The sequence below is a fragment of the Plutella xylostella genome, chromosome 31 (assembly GCF_932276165.1).
Source record: "Plutella xylostella chromosome 31, ilPluXylo3.1, whole genome shotgun sequence".
Classification (NCBI taxonomy): domain Eukaryota; kingdom Metazoa; phylum Arthropoda; class Insecta; order Lepidoptera; family Plutellidae; genus Plutella; species Plutella xylostella.
This window is the reverse complement of record NC_064011.1, coordinates 1,662,851-1,682,547: the sequence shown is the minus strand read 5'-3', so window position 1 is coordinate 1,682,547 and position 19,697 is coordinate 1,662,851. Positions and strand designations below refer to the sequence as shown.

The 19,697-nt window shown below is 40.5% G+C and overlaps 2 protein-coding genes across 4 annotated transcripts in view; one reads left to right on the top strand and one right to left on the bottom strand.

Moving 5' to 3' along the window:
- LOC105395455 overlaps nucleotides 1-14,471 on the top strand; it is a 39,514-nt gene extending 25,043 nt beyond the window's left edge. For all 3 annotated transcript variants that reach the window (XM_038114461.2, XM_038114462.2, XM_038114460.2), the window contains 2 exons: nucleotides 1,602-1,742; nucleotides 14,305-14,471. In XM_038114461.2, coding sequence (XP_037970389.2) covers nucleotides 1,602-1,742; nucleotides 14,305-14,456 — 293 coding nt within the window. In that variant the 3' untranslated portion in view covers nucleotides 14,457-14,471. The remainder of the gene's footprint in view (nucleotides 1-1,601; nucleotides 1,743-14,304) is intronic.
- A 2,033-nt stretch (nucleotides 14,472-16,504) lies between these two features.
- Nucleotides 16,505-19,697, bottom strand: part of LOC105395460 (homeobox protein SIX2) — a 33,146-nt gene continuing 29,953 nt past the window's right edge. The window contains exon 7 of the mRNA XM_038114463.2: nucleotides 16,505-17,095. Coding sequence (XP_037970391.1) covers nucleotides 16,957-17,095 — 139 coding nt within the window. The 3' untranslated portion in view covers nucleotides 16,505-16,956. The remainder of the gene's footprint in view (nucleotides 17,096-19,697) is intronic.

The window sequence follows — 19,697 nt, the reverse complement described above, 5'->3', positions numbered from 1 at the left end:
AAAAAGGATACACATCAAAATAACTGGAAAAAATATAAGCCCCAATTTATTTGTGTGGGACAGGGAGTACCATAATATTTTTTTTGGGGTACTCCCCATCTATGCGAAATATAAGCTTGATATCTTTACCCGTTTCTGAGAAAAAGGGCGGTGACAGACAGTCAGTCAGACAGACGGACAACAAAGAGATCCTATAACGGTTGCTATTTTTCTTTTGACGTTCGAAACCCTAAAATTAAGTAAAAATATTATGCTGCCAAAAAATGTACTTACAGGTATTGAAAAAGCGGTATATAAACAAATTATACCAGCAGAGGGTTCACCATTTAGCTGAATGTTACTTAGAAAACGGCCTTGATTGGCGGTCAAGTTGGTCCCCGCCTGCGATACTTTCCATTAACATTGGGACTCGTTTTCATGTTTTTAGCGTACAGTCAGGTTTTTAGTTTTTTATAATTGTATTTTTTTATTTGTAACTTTTTAGTTGTTTTTATTTTATGAAATTTTAAGTCGGTAGGTAGTTCATGATCATTTTTTATTTCAATAATTTTGGTGTTGTTATTTAAATACCTTCAATATGCATATTTTGTAATGTGAAAATCAAGTCCTTTCATTTGATACCTTACACGGCAAAGTTGAATTATTATTTTTTCGATCATCACGTTATGTCCTCAAGAGGGCGCTATGTACATTTTAATGGAACGTCACATAACCTATAGCCATCGCGCCATCAATACGCTTCTAACAATACCTCATACATCAAAATCTATCAAGCCGTTTAGGCTACAGGAGGGAATAAAGAAACAGACAAACATACATATATACATACATACAATCAAAAAACATTACCCTCCTCCTTCGGCAGTCGGGTAAAAAGGAGTAAGACAGGGGGTCATTCTGAACTTTTGCTCTACGAGTTTTGGAAATTAACAAAAAAAAACCTTTTTCATAGAAACTTTGTTGGACATGTGACTTTTTACCATGGAAAACGAATATTTTTTTCGCGAATTTGCAAATCTCGTAGAACAAAAGTTGTTCAGAATGACCCCTTGAGTCATCCCCTTTTGGCTTAGTATAGCCCTTTTGCGACACTATGTATTTACTTTGCTTTGTCGTCGGGGTTCAGTTGGCTGGAGGATGCCCGAAACTTATTATCTACACTTTAATACTTTTAGTTACCTTTCTACAAGTAAATACCACATTTGTTTGAGAAAGCTAATCGGGTTCCGAGTATAGAGTAAAGTGGCACCCCTATTAATTTCTACTCTTTCCTGGTGCCTACCAGTGTAAGTAAGAATTATACTTACTTACCCTAAAATCACCCAAAATGTACTTGAACATAATTGTCAATAAAGTTGGCGAGTAAAAGTTTATCGACCCACTGTGCAAACTTACATGTGTGCGTGTCACTGCGTGTGCTGTGTGAAGAGCATTGAAAACCCAAAATTGGCGCGGCACGTCACCCTGTACGGGCCCTTAACCAGGGCTGTAGGCTGTGACTATTCAAACTAATCCAAAATCATATAGGTAAATCGGTTCAACCGTTCTAGAGTTATAAATATAGATTCCTGATTGCTAATTAGTTCCCCTTTTCCCCACAGAGGGCAGCACAGTGAACTTCAAGCCGCTGCACGTGGGAGGCCCTCCGCCGAAGCTCACTCGAGACCAGTTCAAGCAGATCAAGAAGGCCCGGGTCGCCAGCAAGATACACGACTATGATGAGGAGAAGTTTGTTGTGCTTGGTGAGTGGAATATATGCAGATTTTTATAATTATGTACGTGCAGGGTGTTTGCTGTTAAAGTGGTATACTAAGCCAAAAGTTGTTCAGATTGAACCCTTGAGTCACCCCTACAACTTAATTCGTTCTACGATTTTTGGAAATTTTCGCGATTTTTACACTATAAAACAGTCACATGACCTTCAAATGTTACTATAGAGAAGCATTTTTTTACTAGTATACCATTTTTGCAACACTATAGATTGAAGTTATAAAACTAAAAGCATTTTACAAGAAGCCTGTGCAGCGATTACAAGATTTTCGAACCTCCGTTTACTTTGCGTATCGTCAACTATCACTAGCAAAATGTAAGGCAAATTATGACAATGGGCAGATTGGGACCACCCTCCAATAGCATTAAGACTAACATCGTTGGATAGGTCTTGTCAATAGGAATAACTTTTGCTATGACAGCTTTGTTGTCACAGTTGTCCGTTCAGAGATATTTGACTTATAAGTTCCGATACTCGTCAGTTCATCTTACTGCTATTGGAGGCTGGACCACCCTCCAATAGCATTAAGGTTAACATCGTTGGATAGGTCTTGTCAATTGGAATAACTTTTGCTTTGTCAGCTTTGTTGTCACAGTTGTCCGTTCAGAGATATTTGACTTACAAGTTCCGATACTCGTCAGTTCATCTTACTGCTATTGGAGGCTGGACCACCCTCCAATAGCAGTAAGGCTAATGTCGTTGGATAGGTCTTGTCAATAGGAATAACTTTTGCTTTGACAGCTTTGTTGTCACAGTTGTCCGTTCAGAGATATTTGACTTATAAGTTCCGATACTCGTCAGTTCATCTTACTGCTATTGGAGGCTGGACCACCCTCCAATAGCAGTAAGACTAATGTCGTTGGATAGGTCTTGTCAATAGGAATAACTTCCAGCCTCCAATAGCAGTAAGATGAACTGACGAGTATCGGAACTTATAAGTCAAATATCTCTGAACGGACAACTGTGACAACAAAGCTGTCAAAGCAAAAGTTATTCCTATTGACAAGACCTATCCAACGACATTAGTCTTACTGCTATTGGAGGGTGGTCCAGCCTCCAATAGCAGTAAGATGAACTGACGAGTATCGGAACTTATAAGTCAAATATCTCTGAACGGACAACTGTGACAACAAAGCTGTCAAAGCAAAAGTTATTCCTATTGACAAGACCTATCCAACGATGTTAGTCTTATTGCTATTGGAGGGTGGTCCCAGCTCCCATATATTTTTGCCCATCCTCTTTTGTTAGTTCCAAAAGTGATTATTTTTCCATATGTTTGTGTAGTATCGAATTGACAACATTTCAAAATTTTATACAGTTGAAATTCGAAAACCATTTAGAGATATGGCTCTAATATTCACAAAAAAAAAATGTTTCCGATTTTTCTATTGATTTATTTCAGAGAAAAACATAAAAATCTAAATTATCATTCGTGACATCACGATGTGGCATAATAAATAAACGCGCTTTTACTTCTAAAACATGAATTCAATTCAATTCAATTTTGGTTGAATGGCTCTTTGCCGTGTGTGACTAACACGGCTAACTGGGCCAGAGTCACGTGACCAATGCTCACAGTATTGGAAAGCAGTCGTTACGGTTATTTTAGACTATTTACACAGTTAAAACCTGAAACAACCAGACAAACACAATATATACAAACAATAAGTGGACATCACAAGTAATGGTTAGATTTGTTAGTATATATGTACAAACACATTTACAGTTTAATATTGTTAGTCTTAAGGAATTTGTACAGTATATTAACAAGGGGAGTATGTACAAGGGTAAGAAGATAGTTAGTATTTACAGGTTTGGGAATGGTGGGGGGGAGGATGTCATATAGGGAGGTTTGAAGGTTGGGACATTCGAAAAAGAGATGATCAACAGATCCTTCACTGGCACCGCAGTCGCAGACAGAGCTATCACGGACCCGAATCCTAGCCAAGTGCACCGGGGTGCACGCGTGGCCCAGACGCAGTCTACAAAGAGTGGAAGTTGCTGGTTTATCTAAGTGTTTTGCTTTAAAAAACCATGGCTTTTTTGGGATATGAGGTTGGATATGGGAGTAAAATTTACCTTTAAAATTCCTAGAAGTGTCCCAGGACACTTTCCAGGATCTATCCAGCCTCGGTCCTGCGAGCGAGGCAAGGTCATGGGCAAAATTTTGGTAATGAGTGTCCAGGCCCAAGCTAACGGCATCCTTAGCAAAGGAATCTGCACACTCATTACCAATAATACCACTGTGCCCAGGTATCCAAGCGATAGCTACTTCTATACCCTGAGTCATGCAACGGAATAGGGTTTCTCTAATTTTTAAAATGATAGGGAATTTGGATTTGGATTTAAAGGGAAAGGAAATAATTGCTTGTAATGAACTGGCCGAATCAGAAAGGATAATAGTTTTGTTAAGTTTGTGTGACTCAGCGTACAGAAGCGCCTCGAGAATAGCTGTTGCCTCGCCCGTGAAGACCGAGGACTCAGGGGGACGCTTAAAACTGAGTGCAACTTTGTACTTGGGCAGCCATACGGCCAAACCCACGTTGCTGTTTTCGGAGAGTTTGGATGCGTCAGTGAATATGGGGAGCCAGCCTGGCCACTCTGAATTGAGTTTCGCACTTAGAGCTTTTTCAGCGGCAGGAGAGTCTTTACTGATACCTAAATCCATTACTACATTGGGCTGAAAAACTAAGGCGTCGTAAGGAACATCAAACAGAGGGTAAATACTAAATTTGGATGTAGGGTGGGGGAGGTTAGAAGAAAAGATATAAGTTTTTAGTAGATAGGAAAGTCCATGGGTTTCTTGAGCATTACACAGACGCTTAAGGATATCAAGTTTGGGCAACAAAGGATGGGAGTTAGATTGCCAGATTCGAAAGAAAAACCGATCACATAAGTATTGTCTCCGAAGTGAGAGAGGAGGGTCAACACACTCAACCTGGAGGGCATTGGTAGGGGAGGATTTCATCGCACCTGAAACTATGCGAAGGCACTTGTACTGCACTTTGTCAATTTTCTCCAGAGCTGCTTTATTGCAAGGGTCTATAATGAAGGCAGCATAATCGAAATGGCTCCGGACAATCGCATTATATAGCAGTTTTTGTGAGTAAGGGTGGGAACCCCACCAAACACCCGACAGTGATCTGAGGACGTTGACACCCCTCTCACACTTCCGAGCCACATAGCTCATGTGATGGGTACCCGATAACTTGGAATCCAATATCACGCCTAAGAATTTTACTTCACTTGATACAGCAATTGAATCTTCTCCAATAACGATGTCCACGTCAGGGACGTTGCGCTTCTTGGTAAATACGACTGCTGTACATTTTTGAGTGGAGAGGGATAAGCCATGTCGAGTCAGCCAGTCCGAGAGGTATCTTAGGGCCAGGTTCAGCTGGACATTTGTCTCTCCTAATGAAGAAGAAGCGTGGTAGAGTGCAAGGTCATCAGCATATTGTAAAATGTCGCAAAAGCAGTCAACGGACCGTTCAAGATCGTATGTATAGAGGCTGTACAGGAGAGGGCTCAAGACTGATCCCTGGGGGAGGCCTTTCCAAACAAATTTTGGGTGGTCTAGGGAAGATGATGGGGATTTTATAAATATGGATCTCTCCATTAGTAGGCTGCAAACAAGACGGGTAAGCTTCACTGGAATACTCAGCTGGCGCATTTTCTGCCTGAGCACAGGAAGAAGTACGTTGTCGTAAGCAGATGCTACATCAAGAAAGACACCCACCAGGTATTCTTTCCTCTTAAAGGCAATTTGGATGTCTGTAGTGAGTATCGCAAGGCTGTCCAAAGTACTCATGCCTTTCCGAAACCCAAACTGGGTTTTGGCTAAGATACCTTTGTTTTCGACTAGCCATTCGAGCCTGCACTTTATTATGTGTTCGAGAATTTTAGCCAAGGAAGAGGATAGGGCGATCGGTCGACGGGAGTTTGGATCACGAGGGTCCTTTCCGGATTTCAAAATAGGTACGACTATTTGTTTACTCCATGAGCTCGGAGTAACTCCGTACTCAAGGAAGTAATTTATCAGCTCCAAGTAGACCTGCTTGACCTTGAGGCTTGATTTTGAAAGAAACGAATATGGAATGCCATCAATGCCTGGAGTTGAATCGGATAGACCTGATAGAGCAGATTGAAGTTCGTCCATAGAGAACGGTGAATCCAATCTGTCTGAAGATTGTATAATAGACGGGGGAGGAGGAAGAGAATCATAGTGTGGGACATATGGAGGGGCCAGCTTGTCGCTGAACCCTTCGAGCCATACAGAGGGATCATTGGATGTGATGTTTTCGACGTTCAGAGATCCACGGAAACGTCGAATGTATCTCCACACTAAGGAAGGGGGAGATCTGGGGGAGAGACGTTCACAAAACCTGAACCAGCCCTGTTTCTTCTTTTTTTTAAGAAGCCTTTTAGTGCGAGCCGCAATGTGTTTATAATTAATAAAATTGTCCATGCTCATGTTTGAGAGATAAACACCCTCAGCATTATTGCGCTCGTCTATGGCCGTGGTACAGTCGGAATCCCACCAAGGCGGTGAGACTCTTTGGCATTTGCGAGTTTTCTTGTTTTTCGCTGAGGATGTCAATGCTCTCTCAAACATGTCGTAGTTGGCGAGAAAATTGTCACTAGTACAGGGCTGGATCAGGCTAAGTTTATCTTCTACTGATGAGATGAAGATGGACCAGTCTTTCTCGCCAACCATGTACCTTGGAAAGGCACATCTGTCGGTAAGAATGCTGGACCTGTTGGGAATAGTGATTGAAATGGGAAAATGATCACTTCCAAAGGTATTTGGAAGGACCCTCCAGAATATTGATGATGAAAGAAGAGGAGAGCAGAAGGATAGATCCACTGCACTTTTAGGGTTTTGATGAGGATGGACTCGACGGGTTGGAGACCCGTCATTTAAAATGCAAACATCTAAGGTATCAAGCACGTCTAAGAGGGCGACAGAGAATGAGTCAGTACGATAAGAGCCCCAAGAGGAATGGTGGGCGTTAAAGTCCCCCATGATCAGGAGGGGATGGGGGAGGGAAGAAATTAAATTGTAGAAAGAAGGAAGAAGAGAAGGGTGAGGATCAGGGAAGTAGACGGACACGAATGTAACGCCTATAGCCCTAAGAGCCACGACGTTAAACTCCTGCCCGTGGGGAGGGATAGGGATAGAAGAAAAGGTAAGGGAACGCTTTACTAGCAAAGCGCACCCAGCATACCCGTCATCCCTGTCATCCCGCAGACATGAGTAACCAGAAACCCGAAAACGGGAACCCGGCACAAGCCATGTCTCCGAGATGGCAAGGACAGCGGGCTTGATGTCATCAATTAATGTGAGCAGTTCGCTTTTCTTGCTGTTAATGCTCTGAGTATTCCACTGAAGAACCCGGATCGGGTTCGCAGCCATTGGGGATGGGTTCAGAGCCATTGTGGCATAGAGACGAGATAACTTGTAATTTTTGGGCAACGTTGGGCGGTAGGGTGTCACTGAATTTAGCCAGCAGACTAACAACCAGAGACAAGAGGTGGTCAAGCAAATTGTCGTTAGGAGTGATTACACTCAGGGCACTTCCATTAGGAAGTGAAGAAGATGGAGAAGAGATGATAGCCTGATGGGCAAGTTTGTCGTATCCAGGACGAAGGGGAGACCTAGGCCTGCGTTGTGTGACTACAGTTTTTTTGTAGGAACGGTTGGGAGACTGGCCATTTGGTTTAGTTGAAGCGACTTCAGCAAAAGACTTTTTGCTTGAGGGTAAGCGAGCATCTGCCTCAGCAAATGAGATGCTGTCCTGCGACATAAGCACTTTAATTGATTTTTGCCTTGACTGTTCAGGGCAATTCTTGTCAGTTGAGGGATGATTACCAGAACAGTAAAGGCATGTTGGTTGGGAAGTATTGCACGATTCACCCAAGTGTGGTTGAGCACACTTGAAGCACCTTGGTTTTGAACGGCATTGAGCCTGGGTGTGTCCAAATCTACAGCAGGCATAGCATTGAATTGTGGGGTAAGTATACCTCACAACTTCTACTACAGCCCGGAAGGAGTAAATTTTCTCAGGTAGATATTGTCCCCTGAATGTAATCACTACATTTTGTGTTGGGACGTGTGTTGTTATACCTTCGTTGACCACCTTTCGGCTGAATCTGCGGGCTTTCAGGACAACCCCACAGCCATGTGGGAGATCAAGGGAGTTGACAAAGTCATCTAGTGATAGATCCACCGGGACTCTTTTGGCCACACCCATTCGGGTTATGTTGTATGTGGGGATTTCAGCTTTAAATTTGTTTGGTGCAAGTGCGGGATGATGGACAAATTCATTGGCTGCCTTTGCGGTCTTAAACTCAACTGAGACTCTGTTTCTACCAGTCATTTTTACACCATCTCGTGTTATGTCAGCTACTTTGTTTTGATATAAAAATTGACCAAACTTGATAGCCCTAAGGGGGGCACCAGAAGCAGGATTTCCTGATTGGATCTCCTGACTAACATTAACAAGAAATGGACCTGCGTCTGTTTCGTCGTACACCTTGGTGGCGTCGAGGCTTGGGTGGGTATAGATAGTCTGGATGCTAGCGGATGCCAGATCTGGACTAACAATAACGCGCTTACCTTGCGTTTGCGGTAGTTGATCATCCCTGGGACGCTTTCGCGTCTCCTGGGACGGTTCCGTGAACATCGGGGGGGATAGCGGGGGTTGATCGGGTGTAAGCATTTCGCCATCAGGGGGATCCGGCGGGAGCCGGATCGGAGGATCCGAATGATGCTCCATTATTTAGAATGGAACCGACACTTTTAGAGAGAAGGGATTTATGGACGAACACAACACTAAACACTTACCAGCACCACAATTACGACAAAAAACAAGAGTTAACTGGTTAAATTGACCCAGAAAGGGGTCCAAGAAACGCGAAAATTGAGGAACACGTGAGCACCAACCAACGCGAACCCCGGAAAAAGCTAAAACATGAACAAAAAAAAAAAAACATGTTATGTCACTTTGACAATGACAATGACAAACATCACTCAAATGTCTGTCACTTTTATGTGTCCTTGTCAATGACGGAAGTTCCTGATTGGTCCTTGCCACAATATAAAGTTGAAGTTGAAGTTGATTGGTCCTTGTTCATGTCAAGTTAATGCATAGTTAATGTCATCCAACTTTTTTTTTTAGGTTAGGCAGGCAACAAAAATAGACGCATTTTTCCTGAAATAAAAATGACATATTATGTATCTAGCCTATCTGAAACCTAGTTAAACATTGTGAGATTTGGCGTTTCGACTTTCTCCGTGTTCGGCATCATAAGGGTCACAGTGACAGTTAAATAAAGTCAATTTTTCTCTCCACCTTTAGTTTGCAAGGTGCGGGTGCCTAGGTATATAAATAGAGTGAGTCGCCCGCGCGCCTCAGTTGTAATATCACCATGCAGAAATGACTAGGTTTCAGATAGGCTAGATACATAATATGTCATTTTTATTTCAGGAAAAATGCGTCTATTATGTAGTCTGAGCCTATCTGAAACCTAGTTAAACATTGTGAGATGTGTTTATTATCGCATGGTGGAGAGAAAACCAACTGTGACCCATAAGCTACTGATGAGTGTATCAGTAGATAAATATTTGAATCTATAAATTTATAATGCATAGATTTCTAGGTAATAGATATACTAAAAAGAAAGGTATAAGTATACATAAGACTTAAGTACTTCCTTAATATTCCTGACTTGTCAGAAAGTTATGGAAGGTATGTACCTATACATATAGGTAGGTATTTATACATATGGATACACACAGTGCCTCTTCGAAAGCAATACTTATAAGTAATTATTGATCAAAATCTTGTTATTGTCAAGGCAATATTTTTAACATACACTAGCCGAATGGATGGAACCAGTGAAATACTTTGCAACAATATTTAAAAGTTGTAAAATGTAGAATATCGATCCAGGCCGCTGGGGCTCAGGTCAGCACATGCTGACTAGGGTATGTAATTCTGGACTGACCTCAGAAATGCAGCAGCCGACCCTGGAGCCTCGAGGACCTGCTCAGTCAGCCCTGTATGACGACACGGCCTGCAACACCTGGCGCGGCATCTAGTCCTTGGAACGAGGAGTGGTGCTTGAAGGGAAGATAATTTTACTAAATATCTCAGCCTCATCAGCTACTGGAAAAGATTAGATGAAGGCTGTGACACTGGCGGATAACTAAGTATTCAGTTTTTCAAAACATGATGCAGGTCACTATATTCATATTCTAGATTGACAAGTAACACACAGTCTAATTTTGTATTCTAACTAACTCGGCGGTTAACGAGTTCCTGTGCAGTCCTACTAGGAAGGAAAGTTATTTTATAAGCCTTTGCACCGATTTTGTGGGCTACTATCATTCTGTATCATCATGTGTGAATATTATGAGCTCTGGCAGCATTCCTTGGTAGATGACATCAATTAATAAAGATTGATTAACACAACAATAACAATTATAATAGTTGATAAATGAAACCCGGCTAACATGTCTTAACTGGGTAAGTAAATGATCAGTCATGCCACCAGGATAAGTAAAATGTTCAGTACTTCATATGAAAAACATTAACAAGGTCACCTTTAGGTATGTTCGTCAACACTAAGGGCAGGTCTCGGCCAAAACCTTAAGGCTTCGCCTTGTTGCAACTTCAAAGATACGTATGTAGGTACCTACTTACATTGTTGTAGGTTCGATTTTAAAACCATTAAGTCAACCTAGATAAAACAAAATAAAATAGCTCGATTAAATAAAGATGGTACGTAAAGATGTTAGTTGTACCTGATCAGACCTGATGCAACGACAGCCAACATAGACTCTCTAATCTGTGGAAGCAACAATCATGGTGGCGGGAACATGGACAGTTGGACGAGCCACCTCGAGCCTGACTTATCAATCAGAACTGACAGTTCGCCAACAGCAGATAGCTTGCGGCTATCTATAGGTAAACTTAGGTAGTTAGCTATACCCAAGAAAAATTCCTTGGACATCGATATTACAGTGGAACTGCGAATAACTGTGACATTCTTTAAAACAAAAAGGCTTGTTGTGGTTGTCCAGCTAAGGAAGGTTACCTACTTCAGCGACCTGGTATTGCATTCTGAAAGAACTGCGAAGAGCTACTATTATGACTAATAATTATTACTTATTTAGAAAGTTTTCAGCAAACTCTAATAAATCAAGCAGCTACCACGTCACCGCTGCCCGGTTATAACTCTGTACTAGCTTAGTAGATATATATACCAGTTCTAGCCTTCAGCTAGAGGCCAGGAGCTCCTAAATGAGATGCGAGTACGAGCATGACACAAGTAATTTTTTACTCGGTAACTAGTTACGTAACTAACTGAAAGATCCATAAAACGGTTGAGGATTACTAAAATGGAATTGTGAAAACGGCACGTCTGCATCTTAACCAGTCAGTCTAAGTAGTTTCAGCAGATACAGTGTTGAAAAATAGTTATGAAACGTTTGCGCCAGAATCAAATTAAAATACATTTTCATTAGAGAAGCCGTTTAGGCATGAATAGGTACTTTCACCCTTTGGATTGTGCTCCAAATGATGACCTTCGAAATTCATAGAAATTTAATGACGACTGCCATTGTTTATTATCTAGCCCCGTACATTGAGTAGGGCTGCGGCTACACGTGATGTGATACACAGTACACAGTAGGTATATGCATGTTCCCAGAATAGTGGAAGTTATAATTTTACCAAAAGGTAGTCGTCTCGTGCAAGAGCACCGTTACTCGATTTATTCGATACACAACTAGTAGACAGCTGCTGCGTAGGAGGTTCACGCATTTTTCAACAAAGAGCTCGGATACACACTCACAATCCACTGGGACATAAGGAAGACAGCTAATATGGTGCCACTCAGAAACCGCGATGACACTCCGATCATGATCACCCGACAGTAGGATCATAATAAATTCGGTAACTTGTGAAGCGGTATGGTATAGCAACAGTGACTTTCACGAAATCAGGAATTAGCTCAGTGCTTTTAGGATGAACACTCGCCGGTGGGATTCACTTTGCTCACAGACGAGAAAAGAAAATACTCAAAGCTGGAATCTGCCGATGTGTCATGACACTTAAGATAGTGTCTGGGGGGTCACTTTATATCACGAAAAACGAACTTTCAGTGCACTGCGGCGCGAGCTATCTGTTTGTATGTATTAAACGTGCCGATTACCTACACGACAGCTCTCGTTCGTTCGTTTCTCATCAGTATAAAGTAACGCTCCTGTACTTACCGTGCGTCACCATTCCCATGAGCAGTCCAATGATCTTTAGGCAGTTTAGAACAAAAGCTGCATTAGACAGTTTCTTCAGCAGAGACATCGAAATAAAAAATTGATTGCACAACTATCCCCAGGAGCAGTCTACAGGTCACTTTGGGCAGTTCAGAAGAAAACTCCTTTAATAGAATACCCTACCTCAGCGGAGGCATCAAATTGAAGTGCTATAACACTTTTAGAAGCGGTGCACGTACGTTACCCGATTTGTCGTCATCCATGCCGATGCGGCTACGGCGACTGCAGGTGGTTACTCAGTCTTCGTTGGTGTGCCCTTGTATGGCTATGCTTGGCAGTAAACGTTCGTCTGCATATGCCAAAATCACTGATGAATAGCGCACGTTACTCGATACCTTCTAAATAAGTCACTCCTAATGATGGCTGATGATGATGATGACCGTGCTAGCAATAGTGCAGGCGGTTCCGCTGAGCATAAAATCTCTTCCCAGACAGGGGGCGTTTGGATCCGGCAACCAGAACAGGAGTGCCAGGTGTGCGCAGCGATGCAGGTGGGACAACACAGCGGCCAGGGCAGGAGTACATGGTTGGGTCTATGCAGCGATGCAGGTAGCACAAACCGGTGGCCAGGGCCAGGACCGGGTGTACGCTGCGATGCAGGTGGCACGAGACGGCGGCCAGCGCAGGAGCACAGGGCCGGGTGTATGCTGCGATGCAGGTGGCACGAACCGGTGGCCAGGGCAGGAGCGCAGGGCCGGGTGTACGCTGCGATGCAGGTGGCACGAGACGGCGGCCAGCGCGGGAGCACAGGGCCGGATGCAGGTTACACGAAACTTCAATTTCACCGAATCGGCCTGCCTACCCTTCAGCGGGTAGGTACCGGCGGATCACATTACTCGCCGCACATGCCACAATGTCCCAACATACTGAAACTCGGAGCCACGTGCTTCCTGTAAAAAATCCTATGACGGTCCTGGAAAGCTCCTGTTTGTAAAGCCTTACATAAGCTATAATAAAGTGCATTATTGTAATAGCAAAGTTTTTATCAACTGTTTTCTAAAAATATTAGAAATTGAGGGTAGAAAAATATATTTTTATTATTTTTTCCTGTATAAAATAAACATTATGCTTTACTTAAAGCGATCATTAATGTAAGTATCTAGCTCAGGCGCCACTAGTAGGACCGGAATATGTGATCAATCATCACCACGACTATTGAATCGGACCCTACTGCGTGGGATAAAAACCCCAAGCGCCGGAGCATTATGACCAGTGGCTGAGCTTTTAAAAGCAGTAATTAATAGCATTTTACTCACGGCTTATCAGCTCAAACCTTCGTTGCGAAATCCTCAGCAATGGCTGCGTGCGCAGCAGCCGGTAGTCCTCGCTCCCCGACGCCACGTGTCGCGGCGGCCGCGCCCCGCGCCGCCTGGTCCGCATCACGCTGCTCCCGGCAGTGAGGACTCCGCAAATTCAATATTATATTTTTCCTCGTTCGGAGCGAAGCCGACGAGAACCGTGGCTACATTGAGCCATTTTGCCGAAGTGTTCACTTCAAAAATCAAAAACCAACTGAGGCGCGCGGGCGACTCACTCTATTTATATACCTAGGCACCCGCACCTTGCAAACTAAAGGTGGAGAGAAAAATTGACTTTATTTAACTGTCACTGTGACCCTTATGATGCCGAACACGGAGAAAGTCGAAACGCCAAATCTCACAATGTTTAACTAGGTTTCAGATAGGCTCAGACTACATAATATTTTTATCCAAAGCCTCGACGTGACGTCACTCATACTAAAAATATTTTGAACTTTGAAATTAAAAAAATATATTAAAACATAGAAATATCAAGAAATAAAAAAATACGGGTCATCTAAATTTGTGATATCTCGTCGAAAATAAAATAAAATCGGTGAGCATTTTATTTGAAATGTTGTCAATTGCCACCTTAGCCCGTGGTAGGCCCTCTGTAGAGCGTCATCGTGATCCTCGAAGTTTGACTCTTTGTATTAGTTTGATTACGTATCAGTTGTCACGATGACGCTTGCAAGCTACTTATAAACTTACTAATTTATTGAAAAGTAGGACGTTGTAGCTATTAGTTCTTTGACGGAGAGGGACAAAACGTCCTATAACTTTTCTATGAATAAGGGGGTTACAGTTAGATAGATGAATTCGGGGGTATGACTATAATGATGATGATTCTTGGATTCATACCTACGACTAAAATGTTTTTTTTTCTATTACAGATCAAGATTTCAGCACTGATGTTATAGAATCCGAAGAGCCTGTTAAAACACCGACTCGAGCCAAGGAAATAACTCAAAAGAGCGGCGTGTTGAATGAAAACGATCTGAACGACTTATTGAATGTAAACGAAGAGGATTTAGTGGATTACTGACGACAGTGAGAGGTCCTAAAGGTGGCAGTTGGCGGACAATGCGACATGTCTTCGTATGCTGCTGTAATGTCATGTAGTCAGCCGCCAATTGGTACCCTTAGTGAATGATAAAATGTTCGGCTCTTGAGCATATTAGGGATACAAAATTTAAGCTTTTGTATTTGTAGGTGAATAATACAATAATACATTTACAAAATTTTGCTTCTAAATCTTGGACAAAGAGCGATCCGTATGTATCAAAATGAATTAGGTAAGTACTTACTTACCAAACGTAAATGTATACGTACATTTATCACATTTAATATAAATCTTATAAACATATGATTTAGGTTTAAGTTCAGGAATTAAGCGAATGAATTTGATTTAAGTGTTAAAATGTTTGATTGTATTTGGTTGGAATTATTGAATAAACGAGTATTGTTTATTAACCGTTGCTGTTTTAATTGCATTCCCAGTTGTGCATTACTTACCATTCTTACCACATTGTGTTGTGTGTGTGTCAAAAATAAACAATAAATAACATTGTTTTTAAACACACTTTTATTTTAAAATGCTCTATTACACTAGAAGCTAAGACATTCAAATTGGTTTATAAATTAACAATTTTAATATGTACTTTATAACAAAACCATCAGATGTTTCCAGGTTAGGTACAGTTCGGTTCAAACAAGTAGGTAGTCCTTAAGTTGTCAGCTATAACTGACTATACTTAACGCTAAAATTGTACCTTGTCAAACTAACAAACCACCAAAAAGTGAATAGGTAACTACCTACATTCTTTCTTTTTATTAGACGGTTTGTTACATCGACAAGGTACAAAAGTGTTGTAGCTGACATCTTCAGGGACATCTACTATATTTTGGCAGAATTGTACGGTTAGCATAATTTTCTTTTGGGCAAATTGGGCAATAATTTATGTGCATATTTATTTGTTCACATTATTTAAACACGGTTTCTTAAATAATCCTTAGTACATTATTGTTGTAAAATACTTCGATAAAGAATACATTTGGTGTTGCAATAATAATAAAAGAACTAAAATAAATTATGTCTATATTAGTAGAAACACACGGATTTCTATGGAATAAGGCATCTTAAAAGTTAAATAAATATGATGGGCATTACTGAATCTCGCATTTATAATAATTATAGATTGTTAACTGATATTAATAACCAGATTAATGTAAATTAATAAAATTATTTAAGCTTAACTTACTTATCATCACTAGGTTAAATATATTTTTATGTACAATAACTAACAAAATTAATTATTTAATTTAGCGTTGTAAGTCCTTAAGAGTAATATTTTTACAATATGTTTTTATACTATTATAAAATACACGACACGTATTCGTAATACCTACCTACAATTATATTAAGAGATTGCTCTTATATATTATTTCAAGCCAGTTGATAAATATATATATTTATTCGATGATTTAATTCATACGGACCGTACAAAGCAAACTAAATTGGCTGTAGGTTACGTTTTTATATTTTAATAACGAATGGGTAAAATAATTTAATTGAGTATGTACAATGTTGAGAAAACATTAGTCCACTGAACACAATTGAAGTATATAAAATCTAGGTAAGTAAACTCCAGTATAAGTAATTCATTATTTTAATAATTAGTTAAGTAGAATGACATCGTTTAGTCAAATCACTGACTATTTTATCAACGTCTTTACTTACATTATCATTAGGATTTATATCTCAAAGACAAGTTTAGTAGGTAGTCTAGGTAGTAATTATTAATTTCGAGTTTTATTTAAGATCCGAGCTAGTAGGTACTCCTCAAAACATGTTTGCATTTCCACAGAAACTAATTCTATGAAAATGCTGATCTGAAGTATCGTCTCAAATAAGCATAATTATGTGTGTAGCAATACCTACTTAAAAATATCGAAGTCATTACTACACATCTACTAGAAAGATGCTGCTTCTTATTCGTATTCTTAAAACGCTTTATCTTGTACATGATAAAAAGTCAGATCGGTTACATTCCTGTAATTTCAAGTGTCGCTTATTTTTTCACCACTTCTATATTCAAGACGTAGGTAATCCAGGATATTTCTGACCAGCATGGCATCGCTCACGCGTGGCACCTTTGTGCATTTTCATCCTAGTTCCCATTAAAATTTCCCACTTGGGATTTTCAACAGCTACATAGCGAGCTTCCAGATTTTAAAAAGTCCTTTCATTATTTAAAGTTCTCAAAGCTGCCACTGTACTATCACGAGTGATCTACCATCACATTCCAGCTATTATAGAGGTATGTACAAGCTTTCAGATCTTAACACGGAGTTGCACAAAGGAACTTTAAGCTAATGTCGGCATTACACGACATCGCCTACAATACTATTGCTGCCTTGCTTTGGCCGTATGCTAACAGAAAGAGACAGACATAGATTTAACGCCAACATTAGTGTATTGTTCCTTTCTGCCGACATAGGTAAGTCCTTCATTATTTAAAGTTCTCAAAGCTGCCACTGTACTGTCACGAGTGATGGTAGTGTAGATGAGCCAGCGGGTTGTCATACAGCGGGTAGAGCGGCGCGGGCGGCGCGGCCTGCGGCGGCGGCGCGTCGCTGTCGTCGTCTGTGGATGAGTCGAGTTGCTTGTCGCCGGTGCCGTTGCTGGAAGAGAGGAAACGTTTTGAGGTTAGGTTTTGATTTTTTAGGTTAGGTTTTGGATGGTATGTGAGTTGAAGCTGGTAACTGAATTCTGAAAGAACGTCGGTGGAGCGAAGGACGTATGGGATAGATAGATCCTTCTTTATTATTAGGTAGTATTGAGAGGTTTGGTTGCAGCTTATACGGATCGAAGGATAGCACTGGTAAAAACTGGATTCAGCAATACATAACTGTCTGCGTAGGCATAAATATCCCGGAATGGAGCACTTAACGGTTATTTACCTAACCCAATAACGTCCACACCAATATACTAAAATTAATCAGCTGATGCATTGAAAATGTCGAAGTAAAAAACGTCTAGACCACCCCTATTTTATAAACTACCTCCAGCCCTACAGCATCTGTAGAGTAACAAATAAAAATATTCGTCTATTCTTTATAAAAATAATAATAATAACAACCATCCTTTACAGACAGCGCACAACGCCGGCCGGGTAACCTGACACCGCGTCATAATGTGTTTAGAAGGACGAATCCCCCATTATAGTGGCTAAACGAATAAGTGCCGGCTTAGCATAGGATGTAGGTAGAGATATACAGGGTGTCCCAAAAGTCAACGTCATCCCTTAAAGGGCTGATAGGTCAGCTCATGAGAGGCCAGAATATCACAATATGACCTTAGTAAAAACTCGATAATTTTCGAGAAATTGACACTTTTATAAATTTGCTGAAAATCGACACCTTGGATCAGTTTTTTGCGTGCCGCCGGTGCAAACATCCATATTGTTAGAATTTGTTTGGTGTTGCATCACCCTGTATAGCTCTGCTATTAATCGCAGTCAAAAAAAATATCGAGTAATGCTGTATGTTTAAAAAAAACACGGTTTTCAAAGTCATAAAAGGTAATCGTATTTTTTTATAAACAACTTTGACTCTACATACTGTAAAAAAAATATACCACGCAAACCTGGCACCTTATTTGAAAAGATTGCTCATTTAATGCAGTTTCCAAAATGGTATGAAACGTTGCTGTTGTTTCAATGAACAAAAAAGTTATTGCTATTTTAGTACAAAACGACCTCGATGTAAAATTGTTTGAAGGAAATTTATCTGACTGAATTTATTAAGGGTAAGTCATGTTACGTTGTGTAAAAGCGTTTTACTTCATTATATCACACATAAGCACTACTCAGGAATGTACGTTACCATGCGCTACATTTATGGGGAATGTGGAGTTGCTATAGTCCACTTTCTCGAGAAAGATACTCAAAATGCGTTTTTTTTATTAACTGTGACAACGTTGTCTCTTTTCCCACTCCCGGCCACACCACCTATTTTACTTTTACTCATTCCAACATGACTTACCTTAATAAATTCAGTCAGATAAATTTCCTTTAAACAATTTTACATCGAGGTCGTTTTGTACTAAAATAGCAATAACTTTTTTGTTCATTGAAACAACAGCAACGTTTCATACCATTTTGGAAACTGCATTAAATGAGCAATCTTTTCAAATAAGGTGCCAGGTTTGCGTGGTATATTTTTTTTACAGTATGTAGAGTCAAAGTTGTTTATAAAAAAATACGATTACCTTTTATGACTTTGAAAACCGTGTTTTTTTTAAACATACAGCATTACTCGATATTTTTTTTGACTGCGATCAATAGCAGGGCTATACAGGGTGATGCAACACCAAACAAACTCTAACAATATGGATTTTTGTACCAGCGGCACGCAAAAAACTGATCCAAGGTGTCGATTTTCAGCAAATTTATAAAAGTGTCAATATCTCGAAAATTATCGAGTTTTTACTAAGGTCATATTGTGATATTCTGGCCTCTCATGAGCTGACCTATCAGCCCTTTAAGGGATGACGTTGACTTTTGGGACACCCTGTATACCTAGCACTTTCATAAGAATCATAATTAATGAGTTCGTGCAAAAATATTAAGTACCTACCTACATATCTGCAGATGTTGGTACAAAATGTACCTAACTAGGTACTTATCAAAGCATTTTAAGGTCTGGACAGGGTCGTTTTAGAGGGGATAACAGAATGGTTTGAGCAGACTTGTCAAATTTTATAGAAATCCTTGAAACTTTGTAAAAGTAAAAAGCATTTATTTCCATAGAACATGTTAACAGTGGTTCCATCTGCAAATTCCGCACTAGGCGGACCTGTATCGCGGTATTTATATAATGTTGAGCGTAACGTTTGTTCATTGCAAAATGGCTTAGCCTGTATACCTACGTAATAATTAAGTTAAAATTCACTCATTATTATTAAACTTGCATATAATATCGGTGTCATTAATTACACCATTAGGTACCGACCATTTTGCCCTCCCTCCCAATCATAACCAAAACCCCTGCCTCATTACCTTTCACCTACCAAGCATTAATTAATCCATCCAACTTCAATATCTGAAATCCTGTTATATTATAACGCGGTTGCCATCAGCCGTCATTATCTATGGATTGACGAGACGAGCCGCCCCTTCTGCCAACAGTGAAACCCGATACGCCGCCATGTTGTTTCTCTCCAGCTGGCTTTCAACTTGGACTGCTCGGTTCGACCTTTTTAACTGAAATACTGGGTCTTATA